Source organism: Lissotriton vulgaris, chromosome 4_1, assembly GCF_964263255.1.
Source record: "Lissotriton vulgaris chromosome 4_1, aLisVul1.2, whole genome shotgun sequence".
In the NCBI taxonomy this organism is placed as follows: Eukaryota; Metazoa; Chordata; class Amphibia; order Caudata; family Salamandridae; genus Lissotriton; species Lissotriton vulgaris.
The window spans coordinates 108,570,700-108,589,937 of NC_141691.1; the positions used below are offsets into that span (position 1 = coordinate 108,570,700).

At 44.8% G+C, this 19,238-nt stretch overlaps 1 protein-coding gene across 1 annotated transcript in view; it reads right to left on the bottom strand.

Annotated features, from left to right (window-relative positions):
• LOC147718435 (G protein-coupled receptor 83-like) overlaps window positions 1-18,953 on the bottom strand; it is a 127,520-nt gene extending 108,567 nt beyond the window's left edge. The window contains exon 1 of the mRNA XM_086966720.1: window positions 18,574-18,953. Coding sequence (XP_086822846.1) covers window positions 18,574-18,933 — 360 coding nt within the window. The 5' untranslated portion in view covers window positions 18,934-18,953. The remainder of the gene's footprint in view (window positions 1-18,573) is intronic.
• Window positions 18,954-19,238: the final 285 nt, after the last annotated feature.

A 19,238-nucleotide genomic window follows, 5' to 3' on the forward strand; every position in this document is an offset into this window, starting at 1 on the left:
TAGGAGGAATTCCATGGGCGTTGCGGTGGGTTTTCCCACAAAACACCCATGGATTTTGATGCTTCCCCAGATTTACGAGAGCATGTAATCCTGGGGAAGTGCTGAAACCTAATGCCTCCTGTTAGAGCTGGGGGTCTCTACTTGGCTTACAATTTAAAATGTAATGTTATTTTGCAGCAGCTTAAATACGCTGCCTGCAGGTCTCTGGGGGAAAGCCTCCTGCTTGTGCCATAGCCCTCGTGCATTGAACAAGGTTTTCTCATTGGAACTGTGATTCAGCCTAGCAAGAAACTGTGCTATTGATGAGGTACCATTCGATAATCAATGAGTCAAAATGTCACAAGGGCACATATGGTGCATCACCTGAACACAACTGCAGAAGAGCAGGTATCATCTACAACCACCCACCACCAACGTTCAGCCCATTCTCCAATTTATTAAAGCACCTGCAGCCCCAACCAGGCTTGAAGTTTCCATTCGTACACACTATTTGTGTGGCCAATAGGTGTTTTTTTAATATTTATACTTTGACATTGACTGTTTAAAACAATTCAGGCTGCACTGTTCCCAATCGCTTTTGGTTTCTTCTCATCTGAAGTGGTACTGTAGGCAAAAAATGAAACCTTTTCTGCTTGCTGACCTGCTGCCATTCTTTGTTTGTCCAGTGCCTGGGGTCAAGTACTTCACCTGTGGACGCCTTACCGCTTGTCTCCCGCCGCTCTTCGCTCTCCTGACATCAGAGCGGGGCCGCCGAGCGGAGATGAGCGCGAACCGCACCACAACCCCCAGAAGCTCCAGCGCCCTGCCGCGTCACTTGCAAGCGCCAGGAGGCGCTCAAAAGCAGCATCCTCACGGTTGAGTGGGGGAAACCTTTTCTGCTTGCTGACCTGCTGCCATTCTTTGTTTGTTCAGTGGCTGGGGTCAAGTGCTTCACCTGTGGACGCCTTACCGCTTGTCTCCCGCCGCTCTTCGCTCTCCTGACATCAGAGCGGGCCGCCGAGCGGAGATAAGCGCGGACCGCACCACAACCCCCAGAAGCCCCAGCGCCCTGCCGCGTCACTTGCAAGCGCCAGGAGGCGCTCAAAAGCAGCATCCTCGCCATCTCGCGGGACGCCGGGCGAAGCCCGGGCCAAGGGCGGGCCCGTTTCAGCCCGTTTCAGACTGTACCAGGCTGGGCTGGGCCACCCCCCTTGATTCATATTTTCCTGACGCTGCCTCAAAGGTATTAACTTTTGCTCATTGACTTTGGATATTTGAGTAATCGACTGTGAAACTCTTAATTGTTACAACAATGCCTAGGGGTTCTAGAAGTAAAACTGCTCTTAAAGCTGCCTCATTTACAGGACCTATTGACTTGTTCATTTCAAAAACTACCGAGGCTATTAATCAAAACATTTCCTTGTTAGAACGTAGGGTGTCCCAGGTCCTTGCGATCGCTCGGAGATCCTCGATGGGCCTCATAGCAGCGGCCTTAACCCCACTTCCATCAGCTTCCCCTATTCCAATTCTAATACAGTCTGGTACAACAGCACAAGTTCACTCCATCCCAAGTGCTGTAGATCTATCAGCTACCAATCTGTCAATGGAACTGGAATCGACTGGGAGCCTTGAGACTACCCCGGACCTTGAGCAGATTTTATCCGAAGTTCCGGTACAGGATCCAGTACAAGTCAACCAGCTTAGGGGGGTTAGAGAAGGTGCTGTTCCAAAACAGCCAGAAGCCCACAAAAAGGGGAATAACATCATAGACCACCACAACATCAACAAAAAGAAAGGGCCTACTGTACCACATTCTAACAATGCCCCTCCCAGTAAAAATTCTGCAACACCTGCTTTATCTAATTTGCAATGTCCCATATTGGACAACGTCCAAGAGGGTGGCCCCAGTCTGTTTGACAGTGATACCTCACAACTTCTCGCTACATTCAGGGACTTACTAAAACACAATCTCCAACCCCTGGAACGGAGTATTATGGCAATTGAAAAGCAACTTGCCATACTCCTTACCAAACTACCCAATCAGAATAGGGTGGGAACCACCAAAACCGGGGGGGCCCCGGTAGCGATCAATCCTGGGACCACACCGGCTAATCCACCTAGACCGCCTGTTATATCCAAAGTACAGGCAAAAACTAAAGAGCCTTTAACCACCCTACTACCCGCCCCAAATAACTGTGTAAACTCCAAACCAAAAGCCAAATCCATATCTCAACCTACACCTCAGTCACTCTCATCTAGTCAACTAAACCCCTCCCCTCCTTCTCCTGCAGTTCCACCTACAGCTGTCAATGTCACCGCGGCCAAGGTGTCTTCGCAGCCACCCCAAGTTAAACCCTCGGTGACCCAAAAATCAAATCCTTCAGAGGCTAAGAGGGGGCCTAGGTCTAAACGCCCAGTTCATCTGCCACCTGAGGTCTCCCCATTTACGGTAATTTTAACAGGAGTCCCAGAACTAACAGCAGGAACAGATGAACCATCCTGGTCCCTCTTGAATAAAATTCTCCAATGGCTCAGTATTAACAGGCCATTACAGCCTGCTAATACCAGTAGAATATCATCTGTTCGTAGGGTATCATGGGTGGGGGCGAGTCCTAAGAGTATTCAGGGGGATTGCGTCATTGTTACGTGCGAAGACACATCCACCGTGAATCATATCTGCTCGTGGCCAGATTCAGGGAAGAAAGGGGGAATCGATACCCATCGACTCTCCTTTTTCTACCCCCCCCGTATATAATTATCACCCCCCAATACTACCACCTAATTGGGTTATTCCCCCAGAACAAGCATGGAATTATGGAGGTCCCTGGATGACCCAAAAGAGCAGGAATAGGGAATGGGTACCCCGTCCTTGGTACCCTAACAAAGGCCATCTTATGGGGAACGGGTGGCAAGGTATTCACACCAACAACAGATTTGACTGTCTAGAGATGGTTGATTGACTTAGTGCCCCATCATCCTCAAGCCAGCCTGCCATCAGGCAGTTAGGGTTTGTTGATGTTCGTATGCAACCCGTCCACGACAGTGTTACAGCAGTCCCCACGTTGGACTGTGTACCCTCCAATGGACGGGCGGACCTACGGAAGAATTTTGTAAATGAAGGCAGTCCCACAGAACCTCTTCTACCTAATACTAACATAAGTAATATCCAAACCACTCGCTGGTCCGCAGCTGGGCACTTATGTAAAGGTGCCTCATGTATTAGTATCGAAGCAAGTGTGTCCCTTGATGCCTCTAAAACTGGCACAGGTGTGAGTACCCTAGAGGTTAGCCCGACTACACCTTGTGTTTCCCAGCCGGTGATGGCTGCTTATGATACCCCCGAGTCTACCGGCCTTACCCTTATCTCCTGGAACATTGCCGGTATTGCAGGGAAACTAGATTCCCCCTTTTGGTCCAGGTTTATTGGGGAAGGATTTGACATAATCCTCCTCCAGGAAACCTGGTGCCAGGAGCAAATAAATGTAGAAGGTTACTCATCCCATTATCTTAACGCTACTAAATCCAGTTCAGGCAGGGCTAAGGGGGGCCTTTTGCTACTTCTGTCTAATAAGCTGAGTAATTGTGTAGTCAGAAGCAGCTCGACTGTGGGAACCCACAGCCAGGTAGTGAGGGTTGATTGTAGTAAGGGAAATGACCTGGTCCTTGTACATTTTTACAATAACATCTTTGATGCCTCCAGAGGGAATATTTTATTCCCCCTGGAAAAGGAAATTGTAAGGGTTATGGGCATTTCCAACAGAAAGGTAGATGTCCTGTGGACAGGGGACTTTAATCTGCAGCCATGCCATCTGTCAAAAGGGAATCCTTGTGGCCTCGGAACAGAAATGGTTAATCACTGGGGGAGAGTTGGTGAGAGTGAGGATTTCCTCCACTTCCCACATTGCCATTACGGCTCAATCCTTAATAAACTGCTAACTAAACTAGACTTACACCTGTTAAGCTGTAACAAAAATAATTTGAAAGTTACTTGTCCCACCTTTACAGGGAGGGATGCTGGGACATTTATAGATCATATTCTGTTCTCTAGTACAGGAGATTTCTCAAACCAGTACATTAGAGAGGAAAGTCTCAGTGACCATAATAGCATTTGTATCACCCTCCTGGGACGTGGTACAGCACTAGTGACAGGAGAAACATGTTCCACTGATTTAGTACCTATCAGACCAAATGGTCTGAGGATCAGATGGTCTGGAACAAACTCCATGGCCAAACAGAGGGAGGTCATAATCAGCTGCAAAACAGAAATCAGTTACTGTTTAAAAAATGTAATTAACCCTGATTCCCTATTGTCACAATTCATCACCATTAATACCATTATTGAAGGTATTTTTACCAAGGTTTCCCCATCTAATAGAGCTATAAAGCGGGGATGGTTTGATAAACCCTGTATATTTGCCCTTCGGGAATTGAAGAAGGCACTAGGTATCAAACCACGAGACAGTAATGGAATAAAACAATTAAGGGTCAATTATAAAATGGCAATCTCCAATAGAAAAAAGATCTTACAAAGTGAAGCATGGGACAAGTTAAAGGAAGCAGCAGAGACCAAAAACTGCAAACTTTATTGGGAAACAATTAACAGCCCCTTTCTCAATACTGATGGTATCCCGGAACTAACTTCCTATGTTGCATGTAATGACTGGATTACCCACTTCACTAATATTTTTAACCCAGAAGGGACACCCCTAGCTGTATCAACTACCAAGGCCTCATCCTGGACACCTTTACCCCTGGGAGTAACCCTGGAGGAAGGTCATGATGGGCTTTCTAATAGCAAGGGGGGGAAAGCTCCGGGCCCGGATGGGGTCCCCATTGATTTATTAAAAGCTGAACCGAATCTGTGGGCTCCTATTCTGGTGAGGACTTTTAACTGTGCGGCAGAAGGCAATTTTCCTCCATCATGGGGCCAATCAGTTATCATTCCCTTATTCAAAAAAGGCAGCAAATCTGAGGCCTCCAATTACCGTCCGATTTCCTTGCTGGACGCCTCAGTAAAGGTCATGAGCAGGATTCTGCTCAAAAGGTTAGAAACCTGGGCAACTGATTCGAATATTTTAACAAAAGTGCAATATGTCTTCAGGAAAGGCATGGGCACTTTGGAGCAATGTGTAAATTTGGACCTTATCATTAATAAATATACTGTAGCTAAAAAGGGCAACCTTTTTTTATGTTTTGCTGACTTGAGCAGCGCGTTTGATTTAGTTAATCATGCTACTCTTTGGGAGGTTTTGCTAGAGTCAGGGGCACCGAAGGAAATTGTCCATTTTCTAGCCAGGCTTTACGAGAAACTTTCTTGTAAGGTCCGTTATGGTACCCTAGGCGAATGCACACCGTTCCTCAAAGTTTCAAGGGGAATTCGCCAGGGATGCGTTCTGGCCCCTCTTTTATTTTCCCTTTTTATTAATTGTGTTGACCGTAACCTGGCTGTTATCCCAGCAGATGCTCCCCTGATTGGAGGTAAACCTGTCCCAATCTTACTATATGAGGATGATGCTGTTCTTTTATCCCGCACCCAGATTGGGCTACAGCGCCTAATCGATAGTTTTATGCTGTTTATTCAAAACAGGAGGCTCTGTGTGAATAAATCCAAGACTTATGTTATGTCATGCGGGCAGGCTGTAAATAAATTGAAGCATAGCTTTGTCTTGGATAGTGATAAGATGACATACGTTAAATCATACAGGGGCATATTACCAAGCAATAGCGATAATTATCGCTATTGTTTGGTTAGAGACAAAAATTTACAGCTGAGCTGCAGCGATTTTTACCGCAAATAAACATTGGTATTACCAAGGTTTAACGCAAATGCGATAAAAATCACCGAAAAACATGAATATCGCTGAAAAGTCAGCGATATTCATGCATTACCGAGCTAATGCTCTTAGCCATGTTATCCACCTCCCATTGGATAACATGGCTAAGAACTGCTCAGGACAGGTGTTAGCTTTTGGAGATATTCGCGCTCAGCGCGAATATCTCCAAAAGTTGGTAATAGGAGATAGCGATGTTAGCGACTGTTTTCAGTCACTAACATCTTGGCACGCCCACTTTGCATGTCATTAGTGATAAATATCACTGACATGCAAAGTGGGGCCCAAAATGGTCGCTATCTCATACTAGCTGTCTCTAACTGGTGTTAGCGACAGCTAGGTAATAGGGAGATAATTTTATCTCCGCTTTCTTGGCTTTTAAAGACAAAAAAGCGGAGATAAACCCCCTTGATAATATGCCCCTCTGTTATCTGGGAATTACTTATACCAACAATGGGTCATGGCCTTCTGAGTTCGACAATATCAGACTGAAAATGTTGCGGACTACCAGCAGCATATTTCGATTTGCATCTAAACTCGGATCGAGAAGTATCCCAGATATGATCAATATATATAACATCCGCTGTGTTTCCTCCGCACTGTATGGGGCGGGTGTGTGGGTCCATAGTGATGGTCCTTCGCTCCAAAAAGATGAAAATACGTTTTTAAAGAGACTGTTATGTGTCCCTTCTTCTGCCTCTGTACAATTAATTCACGATGAGGTAGGGATCGAGTTTATATCTGACTTAGCAGCCGTTCGGCCACTCTTATTGTGGCGTTCTATTTGGGCTAAGCCAGAGACTCGATTCACTCAAGAGATTATTCTTGACTGTATAGGTTTGGACCACTCATCACGTATACAGTGGCTGAGATACATTCAATTCTGGTATACATTTTTATTTGATATTGATGTTTTCCTTGATCCTGAACTGGCAGTCGCAATCCCCAAAAACGAAATCAAACAAACATTTTTAAACTTTAAAAAGGCTGAGCGAGATAAGGTGCATGGTAAGTTAGCCACCGTGAAGTTCTATAAGGAATTGAATTTAACTCCGGGGCTTCAAACTTACCTTGTGATCGTGTCTCGTCCCTCCCACCAATTTGTACTAACTCGAGTCAGATTGGGTATTGTACATCACCTTGTTGCATTCCCAAACCAGAAAGTCAGATCCGAGACCCCCTGCCCGTGTGACAATACTTCACGACAGAGCTGTTGCCATTTTTTACTTTTTTGTAAATGTTATCACTTTTTAAGGGTAAAATATCTAAAGCCCATCTTTTTAAAATATAATATCCGATCTTCAAAGACTGCTTTGATACTATTATCTTCTCTAGAGAACGTGGATATTTGCTTTTTTGTTGCCACTTTTATTCTGAAATGTACAGCTGCCAGGAAGAGTATAGTGCTGCTATAATTTTATACATTCCTGTCTGTACATAATTGTTTTTGTATATGCTGTATATAAAGGAAGAACATTTTTTTTTTGTATTATGCCCGCTTTATGCCCTCTGAAATGTACAGCTGCCAGGAAGAGTATAGTGCTGCTATAATTTTTATACATTCCTGTCTGTACATAAATGTTTTTGTTAATGCTGTATATAGAAACTTTAATCCTGTATTATGCTCACAGTATGTAATGTATGGTCCTTTTTCATATATCAAATTAACTCTCCTGTGTTCACTCGAGCCATATTTGGACCCTTGTTTTAAATGTACAGCTGCCAGGAAATATCACTTGGTGTGACAAATATATTTTTTCCTGTCTGTACACATATGATCCTTTCATATAGTTTTTATAATGTTTATATCTCTAAACCATTAATTGTTGCCCATTTTTTGTCTGTATATGTTCCCTTCCTTTTTATGTATTACCCCTGTGCACATTCTGAGTCATTTTTAGCATCATTATATATACAAGGAATTGTTTTTTTTTAGTGTTTGCTTGTATGATTTGTACTTTCAAATCGAATAAAAGCTTATGACTTGACTTGACAACCCCAAGTAATTGTGGGCCATTTGCAAGCTTTCCAGCCATCATCCTTTGTTGTTTGAATATGACACCCTAAGTGTGACTGGTATCCCAGATGTGGGTCCACTGCTCACTATGCCATAGCTGGGTCTCATGCTCACTATGCCATACCTGGATCTCTTGCTCACTATGTGATACCTGGGTCCCATGCTCACTATGCCATAGGTGGGTCCCATGCTCACTATGCCTTAGTGGGGTCACTTGCTCACTGTGTCATAGCTGGGTCCTTTGCTTACTATGCCATACCTGGGTCCCTTGCTCGCTATGCCATAGCTGGGTCCCTTGCTCACTTTCCCTTAGCCAGGTCCCATGTTCACTATACAATAGCTGGGTTTCTTGCTCACCATGCCATAGCTGGGTCCCTTGCTCGCTATGCCATACCTGGGTCCCGTGCTCAGTATGCCATAGCTGGGTCCCTTGCTCGCTATGCCATAGTTTCCAAACTGCCCCTCACTGATGAGTACAAGCAGTCTCAGCTTGGCTGAGGCTTCTTGTGTTACCGTCCAGAAGGTGTGTGGTTTGACGGTCCGGGCTAGCCCATTGCTATTATAGTAAAACGAAATCTGATTGTTTATGGTTACCTATTCCCAGTCTCGAGTGGAGCAATTAGGAAAAAAACGATTGATTGGTATCAGGTCATGTGAGTGATTGTGGCTTTGAATTTTGAAAAATGTTTTACATCTTTGCATTTCACATTTTAAAATGCTTGGTAATGAGAATTCGGTTAAAAAAAGCATTTGTTCAATTTCGTTCTCAGAATAAGTGGTGCATAGTGTGGTTCAGGTTAGGGGTTTTGTGGTACTGGCTGGCTGCAAACGCTGCATATGAGATGTATGTAACACCGCTCCAGTACTATGCAGGTGCCACTTAACACCACGGACTGGATTTACAGGATGGAAATCCAGATAAATTCCCAATTCTTGTGGGGGTTTAGTGCACAGAATAACAACCTGCTTCAAGCACCTGCTTCCAGTAGGGGGGTATATGTATGGTAAATGGTGGTGAAATTGGTAAATGTTTGGGCTGTGTGGGTGGGATGTGGGAAGTAGGGAGTAGGCAAATTCAGTCAGTGGAACGCTGTTCCATCCAGAATCAGGCCCAGTGGAGTTCATACAGTAATTGCGTTCTGCCTGTCTAGTGATCAAGGCCCTTTTGTGACATCACCAGGACCTTTAGTCAGTGCCCCTGCATTGACAATGTAGCAGAGATTCATGGGCAAGTCATTCCTTAATTTGCATGAAGCCACTCCCCTTGTAAAAGCGTGTGTGCCCCCAACCTCACTACACATTGTGATTGTGACAGTAATGCACAAGGGAAATGTACATCACAGAAGCTGCCTCGCTAACATGTGGGGGCAGATTTACGAGTTCTGGCGCATCTCTGCAAATCGGCAGGGATTCGCCAGAAAAGATGTGACATGCAATTCCCTCCCTGCGCCACCATGAATGCGTTGCATTTAAAATGCGGCCCACCGTGGCGCATGGTTTACGCCGCCACTGCATCACAGAAGTGACGCAATGGCGGCAGAAATGTGGCGCATGAGGCTTGTAAATCTGCCCCGTGGTCTCTTGTGTAATCTGAAATTATGATTGTGTCACTGCCAATGATCCAGAGGAACACTTACAGGAGCACACTATTCGAATACAAAAATCACCGAAGACAGGCATTCTCCAGCCTGGCCTCCAGGATCTGGAGCAAGATCCCACCTCAAGTCAGGCTCTCTCCTGGTCTCCACTACAGAAAGAAGATCAAACACATCTTTACACCCAAACTGCACCCACCACTGATAAGAAATCAGTTACTCATCTAGCAACAGGACCCCAAATATTAGTGATGAGGGACACCCTCCCTGTCCTGAACCTTGAATCCATGGACCCCGTTCTATACGGAGCACTCCGCTTCTAATTAGCTCTGCCCACAATACACGTATCGGTATCAAGGGCTGACGGAGCTATGGGACTTAACTTTTTGGGGGTGGGGCGAGAATAAAGTTCTAATAAGAAAGGGAGTGCAAAAGAAAGGAGAGACTGACGGAAATATGGAGAACGAGGGAAAGAGCAAGAGAAAGAAACAACATGCAAAAATATTACTGCACTCGTTTTTGCTATTTATTTATTTATTTATGGGCTTGTAACGCGCCGGCATCACACCCGAAGGTGTATCTCCGCGCGGAGCTGTGAAGAACAGGACAGACAGCACTCCAACTAGAATAGAGTTGTCTTTAGGAGCTTCCTAAAGGCCAGATGGCTCGGGCACTCTCTAAGGGAAAGAGGGAGATTGTTCCATAGGCGCGGGCCCATAATGGAGAGGGCACGACCTCCCTGTCTGGTCTTGTAGTGTCTAGGAACCTGGAGTAACAGTTGGTTGCTGGACCTGAGATTGCGGCAGGGGCGGTGGTATACAAATTTCTCGGCCAAATAGTGAGGACCGAGGTTGTAAAGACTCTTGTGTACCACACAACAAATCTTGAATTCCACCCGTTTCCGGATGGGAAGCCAGTGGAGGGCCTTGAGAAGGGGCAGAGATGGAGTTCTAGGGGGGGCATTTGTCACCAGGTGGGCCGCGGTGTTCTGAACCACCTGTAGTTTATTAAGCACTCCTTCGTTAGCTCCCAAGAAAAGGCCATTACAGTAGTCCAGGCGGCTCAGAACGAGGGCCTGGACCAAGGTCTTTCTTGTGTAGTCTGGAAGAAGGGGGAACACCTTCCGCAGGAGGCTTATAATGTGGAAGCAGGATCCCGCCGTGGTGCTGGCATGGTGGGCAAGGGTGAGGTCGTGATCTAAACGAACACCCAGGTTTTTCACCACCTGTTTAGGGGAGGGGGCCTGCCCCAGACTGGGGGGCCACCAGTCAGGGGTCCACAGGATTTTAGCCTCTCCGAATAACATGACCTCGGACTTTCCCACATTACACTGGAGAAAGTTCGTGGCCATCCAGTTGGCGGTCGCAGTCATGCCGTTGGAGAAAGATTGTCTTATCTCCGAAGTAAATTTTTTAAAAGTGAACAGCAGCTGCGTGTCATCAGCGTAAGAGATGGGCATAAACCCGAAGGACCTCATAATATTAGCCAACGGGGAGACATATACGTTAAACAACGTAGGGCTAAGACAGGAGCCCTGCGGGACTCCTCTGGTGATGCTGGCCGAGGGGGTGCTGAAAGGGCCCATATTCACCTTCTGGGTACGCTCGGAGAGAAAGCTGGTAAACCACGCCAAGGCAGATCTATCAATACCAATCTCCTTTAATCTGGTAAGGAGGATGGCGTGGGATATGGTGTCTAATGCTGCGGACAAGTCCAACAGCACCAACACCACTGACATTCCTCTATCCAGGGACAGGCGTATAGCATCTGTGACGGAAAGCAGAGCCGTTTCGGTGCTATACCTAGGCCTGAACCCTGACTGAGAGTGGTCCAGACTGCTGGTTTGCTCAATGAAGCTGGAAAGATGGTGATTCACATGCTTCTCCATCAATTTGCTGATGAACGGTAAGAGGGATATTGGCCTCAGATTTGTCATGTTCGACCAGGGGGTGGAGGTATTTTTCCTAATAGGCTTGACCATGGCCTCCTTCAACTCCCGGGGAACCAGTCCCTCAGAGAGGGAGTGGTTGATCACCATCTGGATGGAGGGACTAAGTACACTCCCAATAAGGTGCATAATACGGGCGGGTACAGGGTCCACTGGACTGCCTGATTTGATAGTCCTGATCAGGGAGTTGACTTGTTCTAGGCTGATCTCGGGAATGGAGGACAGCGTGACAGAGACAGCGCTGATTGATTCGGGCTGGAGGCTGGAGGAAGGGGCCAATTCCTCAATAGGAGGTCTGGCTAGGGAGATGTTTCGATAAATAGAATCGATTTTATCAGTAAAGAACCCAGCAGTATCTTCACACAGTTTTTGGGTCAGCATTTCCGGACTGTCACAGGCGACGGGCTTGGTAAATGTACTGAGAACCTGGTGCAGTAGTTTTGAATCCTTGCCAGCCTCAGACAATTGGGAGACAATGTGGGATTTACGGGCAGCTCTGGTGTTTTTATGATAGAGTCTCATGGCAGAGCTGTAGCGGTCTTTATCGGCCGTGCTGCGTGAGCTTCTCCAGGATTTCTCCAACTTCCTACAGACCTTTTTCTCTGCACGCAGTAGGTCCGTATACCATGGTTCCTGTCTGCGGTCAGAGCGCCGGTTACAGCGTCTTAGAGGGGCAATTGAGTTGACCGCCTTGATTAAGGCATCATTGTATTTAGACAGGGCCAAACTGGTGGAGTCAGAGGGGAGAAAGTCAGGGGGTACAAAAGTAGTTTTGAAAGTGTCACCGGACACCTTGTACCACTGCCTGCGCCATAACGGGAGGGGAACAGGTTGGGAGCGTTCTTTGGTAAGGGTGGGGAGGGAAAAGTTGATGACAAAGTGGTCGGTCCATTCCACCTGCATTGGAGGGTAACAAGTCAAGGAGTGCGAGTTGGACAGGATTAGGTCAAGGGTATGACCCGCCCGATGGGTCGGACCTTTGTTGCACTGTTTAAAACCCAGGGCAGATAGATCGGCCAGCAGGTTACGCGCTTCTGCATTGTCAGACAGTTCACTGTGGACATTGAAGTCTCCAAGGAGTACAAAATTGGTCCCTATGCTGATATGAGGAGCTATGACCCTAAATGCAATCTTTTGCAAGATCACTGTCTTCACAGACATGAAGGATATAATGATGACATGCACCTATGTCAGTGAAGAACCAGAGACAGAATGATGTACTCATGACATGCATTCAACTTAGCAAAGAACCAGAGACAGAAGGATGTACTAATGGCATCCATCCACATCAGTGAAGAGCCAGACACGGAATGATGTACTCATGACAGTCATCCACATCAGTGAAGAACCAGAGACAGAACGATGTACTCATGACATGCATTCAACTTAGCAAAGAACCAGAGACAGAAGGATGTTCAAATGACAGACATCTACATCAGTGAAGAATCAGAGACAGAATTATGTACTAATGACAATCATCCAGGTCAGTGTAGAACCAGCCAAGGAATAATGTACTAAAGACATGCATTGAAAAATCAAAGACATATATCGATGCGAGTGAAGAAGAACTAGAGACAGAAGGATGTACTAATGACATGTATCCACGTCAGTGAAGAACCAGACACGGAACGATGTACTAATGACATTCATTGAAAAATCAAAGACATATATCGATGCGAGTGAAGAAGAATTAGAGATGGAATGATGTACTAATGACATGCATCCACGTCAGTGAAGAACCAGACACAGAAGGATGTACTAATGACATGCATTGAAAAATCAAAGACATATATCGATGCGAGTGAAGAAGAATTAGAGATGGAATGATGTACTAATGACATGCATCCACGTCAGTGAAGAACCAGACACAGAAGGATGTACTAATGACATTCATTGAAAAATCAAAGACATATATCGATGCGAGTGAAGAAGAATTAGAATTGGAATGATGTACTAATGACATGTAATCACATCAGTGAAGAACCAGAGACAGAATGATGTATTCATGACATGCATTGAAAAATCAAAGACATCTATCTATGTGAGTGAAGAAGAATTAGAGATAGAATGATGTACTAATGACATGTGTTCACGTCAGTGAAGAACCAGACACAGAACGATGTACTAATGTCATGCATTGAAAAATCAAAGACATATATCGATGCGAGTAAAGAAGAAATAGAGATGGAATGATGTACTAATGACATGAATTCACGTCAGTGAAGAACCAGAGACAGAATGAAATATGAATGACATGCATCCACTTCAGTGAAGAACCATAGACAGAAGGATGTACGAATGACATGCATCCACATCAGTGAAGAACCAGAGACAGAACGATGTACTCATGACATGCATTCAACTTAGCAAAGAACCAGAGACAGAAGGATGTTCAAATGACAGACATCTACATCAGTGAAGAATCAGAGACAGAATGATGTACTAATGACAATCATCCAGGTCTGTGTAGAACCAGCCATGGAATAATGTACTAAAGACATGCATTGAAAAATCAAAGACATATATTGATGCGAGTGAAGAAGAACTAGAGACAGAAGGATGTACTAATGACATGTATCCACGTCAGTGAAGAACCAGACACGGAACGATGTACTAATGACATTCATTGAAAAATCAAAGACATACATCGATTCGAGTGAAGAAGAATTAGAGATGGAATGATGTACTAATGACATGCATCCACGTCAGTGAAGAACCAGACACAGAAGGATGTACTAATGACATGCACTGAAAAATCAAAGACATATATCGATGCGAGTGAAGAAGAATTAGAGATGGAATGATGTACTAATGACATGCATCCACGTCAGTGAAGAACCAGACACAGAAGGATGTACTAATGACATTCATTGAAAAATCAAAGACATATATCGATGCGAGTGAAGAAGAATTAGAATTGGAATGATGTACTAATGACATGTAATCACATCAGTGAAGAACCAGAGACAGAATGATGTAATCATGACATGCATTAAAAAATCAAAGACATCTATCGATGTGAGTGAAGAAGAATTAGAGATAGAATGATGTACTAATGACATGTGTTCACATCAGTGAAGAACCAGACACAGAACGATGTACTAATGTCATGCATTGAAAAATCAAAGACATATATCGATGCGAGTAAAGAAGAAATAGAGATGGAATGATGTACTAATGACATGAATTCACGTCAGTGAAGAACCAGAGACAGAATGAAATATCAATGACATGCATCCACCTCAGTGAAGAACCAGACACGGAATGATGTACTAATGACACACATTGAAAAATCAATGACAGATATCCATGCGAGTGAAGAAGAACTAGAGATGGAATGATGCACTAATGACATACATCCACATCAGTGAAGAACCATAGACAGAAGGATGTACGAATTATATGCATCCACGTCAGTGAAGAACCAGACACGGAACGATGTACTAATGACACACATTGAAAAATCAATGACAGATATCCATGCGAGTGAAGAAGAACTAGAGATGGAATGATATACTAATGACATCCATCCACATCAGTGAAGAACCAGAGACAGAACGATGCACTAAAGACATCCATCCACGTCAGTGAAGAACCAGAGACAGAACAATGTACTAATGACATCCATCCACGTCAGTGAAGAACAGAGACAGAACGATGTACTCATGACATGCATTCAACTTAGCAAAGAACCAGAGACAGAAGGATGTTCAAATGACAGACATCTACATCAGTGAAGAATCAGAGACAGAATGATGTACTAATGACAATCATCCACGTCAGTGTAGAACCAGCCATAGAAAAATCAAAGACATATATCGGCGAGTGAAGAAGAATTAGAGATGGAATGATGTACTAATGACATGCATCCACGTCAGTGAAGAACCAGACACGGAACGATGTACTAATGACACACATTGAAAAATCAATGACAGATATCCATGCGAGTGAAGAAGAACTAAAGATGGAATGATGTACTAATGACATCCAGCCACGTCAGTGAAGAACCAGAGGCAGAAGGATGTACTAATGACATGCATCCACGTCAATCAAGACCCAGACAGGGAACGTTGTACTAAAGACATGCATCCACATTAGTGAAGAGCAAGAGACTGAATGAAATATCAATGACATCATCTGTGCTGGTGAAGAACCAGAGACAGAAGGATGTACTAATGACATGCCTCTACGTCAGTGAAGAATCGGAGGCAAAATGATGTATCAATCACTTGCATCAAAGTCAGTGAAGAACCAGAGACACAAACAGGCAGCAGAATCACCTGTGACACCGCCCAACAACCTCAAACGTACATTTTTCTACAATACTGATGAATCTGCAAAACGTAGTCAATACCTGTGGCCCGGGAATTAATTTTCAAACACAGCCATATAGAAATGGATTGAACCGAATTGAACTGAGAGAGAGAAAGAAAAAAGTATATAAAGGGAGAGAGACACAAGATAGAAAAAGAGGAAACACGGATCGAAAAGCAGAGGAAGAAGGGGAAGAAGTGGAAGTGGAAGGAGTACTGAGGGTGAAAGACAAGAGAAAGTCAATGCGAGACATCCAAGACAAAAGAAAAGAGAAGTTGGTGAGAGTGGGCAGTAAATTAAGGAGAGAAATACTGAAAGGAGGAGACGGAGAAAGCGTGAATGAAGGATACATAACAGGAAAAAGGGCAAGTAAAAACAGAGAAGGAGATCTCAGTGAGCATGATGTTCACACGGGTTAAAGTCAATTTTAAGCACAAGAATTGTGCATTACTGCTGAGATAAAAGGAGTATCTAAGTTCCCTTGAAGATCAGTGATAACAAAAATAAAGCACGCCTCGTGTACAACAGGTGTTCAGCGCCAGAAATATCGTAAACACACCACAAATTCACTCGTTCACAAATAACGAACTATATTATTATTGGTAATAAAAAGTCGATTCCATCCACTCTCCTAGGTTTACGTGACGTAGGTGGCAAAACTGGTGCACAAACAGCAACACACCCTGACTAGATTTGAATAATAGAAGGAAAGCTGTGCAGTAACCAGGGGTTTAGGATGGAGGAAGCAGGTGATTTAAAGTAGTAGGTGATGCTTTTTGGACATATTGGAGATGCGGACAGCAGAAGAATTAATGGAGTCGCCATTATCAGATAGAGGGGACTGGGTGTGTAACTAGGTCTGGTGGTTAGTGCACTAATGCGTCCACTGTAGGGGGCCTGTGTTTGAGCGCATGGTCGCAGGTTCAAATCCCAGTGTGTCCACTCAGCCTTTCATCCTTCTGAGGTTGATAATATGAGTATCATTGAGTTGGATAACAATAAACAACAGTAATTCAGAACCAAGGTATTAATCTGTGTGAACGTGCATTTACAAATACACATATTACGTTATGTTAATAATGAATGAATGGTAGGTCCCTACGTGCCTTACTAGAAGAAGAAGGTTATAAAAAGTACAAACTGTACATCTCTTACTATGATGAGGAAGAGGGAGGCAGAGGCCACCCTGGACATCTCCTGTTAGATCAAGGGGGAGGCCGGGAGTTCTTACTAGAATAACGCAGAGACAGAGGACAGTCTACACCTCTCTTACTCAGATAAAGTGGGCTGGACATCTCTCGCTAAGATGAGCAGGGCAAAGGACATCTCTTAATAGGATAAAGGAGAGCTACAGGACTCCCTGGATGTGTCTTCCTAGGACAAAGGGGGCAGGAGGACACCCTGGATATGCCTTGCTTGGATAATGGGGAAGCGGTGGAGAGCCGGGGCCTATGTTACTAGAACAAAAGTAGCAAGAAGACTCACTGGACATCTTTTACTAGGACACCCATTGATTTTGACGCTGCCCCTTATTTACGAGGGGAGCGTAAATAGGTGGCAGCGCCAACATTAAGACCTGGGAAAACGTAGTCTTAAGTTGGCGAAATGAGGAGAAATGCTTTATTTCTCCTCATTATTGCTTTTTCCATGTGTGCTGCCTTGTGCATCACACATGAAAAAAGCAAAATGCTTGGATTGTGTTGGCTAGTCTCACTTCAAGATGCACTTTTAGGCATCCTCCTTGTCTTCTCAGTCACTAAAATGTGCAGTGCAAACCTCAACAAGCCGAAGATCTTCTTGGCAACTTGCTGGAAATGTCGACAGGAAGGTGACCCTTTCTGCACAAAAACCATCCTTAAAAAAATGACATTTTGTTACTTCCATGTGCGCTGCATTAAGCAGCACACATAGAAGTGACAAAATGTAATTTCAGGATTGCTTATGTGCAGGAAGGGAGACCTTCCTACACATAAACAATCCTCCCCTGCACGCACACACCCGTGTACTATGGTACAAGGGTGCCTGCGTTGAATGGGTAAAGGCCTTTGTATATCAGGTGCATAGTTTGCAGTGCTGAAAGTTGCAGTCGTGATAACTCAGAAAACAATGGGCAGTCAGTCTGTGGAATGTCCACACTCAATGGGGTAAATGTTGAGCGCACTAAAATCATGCAGCACCAGAAGAAGGACCGAAGACATTTAGAAAAAGATGAAACTGCACGCAGCAGCACTGATGGGGTCACACATGTGCAATCTGGGTAGAATATTCAAGTCAGACCAGGGTACTGAATATCCCTCAACAGCAAGGACGGTTTAAGGCATGGGCAAAGGGGGCTCTGGCTCAGGGCCCCTGTATTTCAGAGGCCCCCTGGTTGAGGCAGCTCTGTTCTGCAGAGAGTCTTGCCCTTGTGGCCGTGAATAATTATTAAACAGATTGTTTTAAATACTGTTTTTCTTTCATGTATATTTGATGTGGTTGATGTGTGAGAGTCTATCACAAACATTTTGCAGAGAAATGTTGTGTTTGTGTTTAATGCAATATCCATAAAGTTTCTTTTAGATCAAACAGGACCTCACATATGAGAAATAGGAGAGCTTCAGAGGGAATATTTACGGTAATAATACAAATCTTTATCCCTGAATATTAGATGTAAACACATTTTAAATTTGGGTGAGTGTGCCTGTGCACTGTCAGTGAGCAGGCTAAAGAGAACATGAAAGAGCTGAAATTAGATCATAAGTTCACAGCGACAGGAGCCCCCAAAATACGTTTGCCCCGGGGCCCCCAAAATCCTTAAGGTGTCCCTGCTCATGACGTTAGTGCTAACACTGGATCACACTGGTGAAAGGTGAATATATGGCAGGGAGGAGGGGCACAGAGCAGCCTTACCAGGGTGAAGGGGGTGTTCAGCAGAGTGATCATGATGTCGGCCACGGCCAGGTTGACGATGAAGAGGCTGGTGGCCGAGTGCATGCGCTTGTTCTTGATGACCACGTGACAGACCAGGAGGTTCCCGAAGAGGGAGATGAGGATGATGACGGAGTAGGCCACGATGAGCAGCGCCTTGACGGTCGAGCTCTGGGACTCGGCCTCATACTTGCTGTTCTCAAAGTCCCCGAGGTTGTCGAAGAAGGAAGAGATGTTGGAATCCTCGTAGAGGCCAAAGAGGAAGTCAGTGCCATTCGCCTCCTTCGTGCGCCGGAAGGACTTGGAAGCGTAAGGGAGCGAGAACCAGGCGTGCCGGGTCATCCTTAGAGGAAAGCTGACCTCAGCATCAACTGCCAGGAAGAAGACTCAGATCACTTGGCAACTACCCATAGCGCTAATGTTTGTTAGAATCGGATGGTTTATGGGGGCTGCTTCAAATTTGAATCCGAAACTTTAAAACAAAGGTGGAGTTTCAACACCTATTAAAAGATATACAGTTGTGTATGCAAGAGGTTTCCGGCCCAGTGAGTTTGCTTCGTCTTTGTTATTTGTTCATGTAACACTAACAAGTGCCGAAAAAAGCGCTTTTCTACAGTTCGCAGTAACGGATTGCAATGTTACTAGTC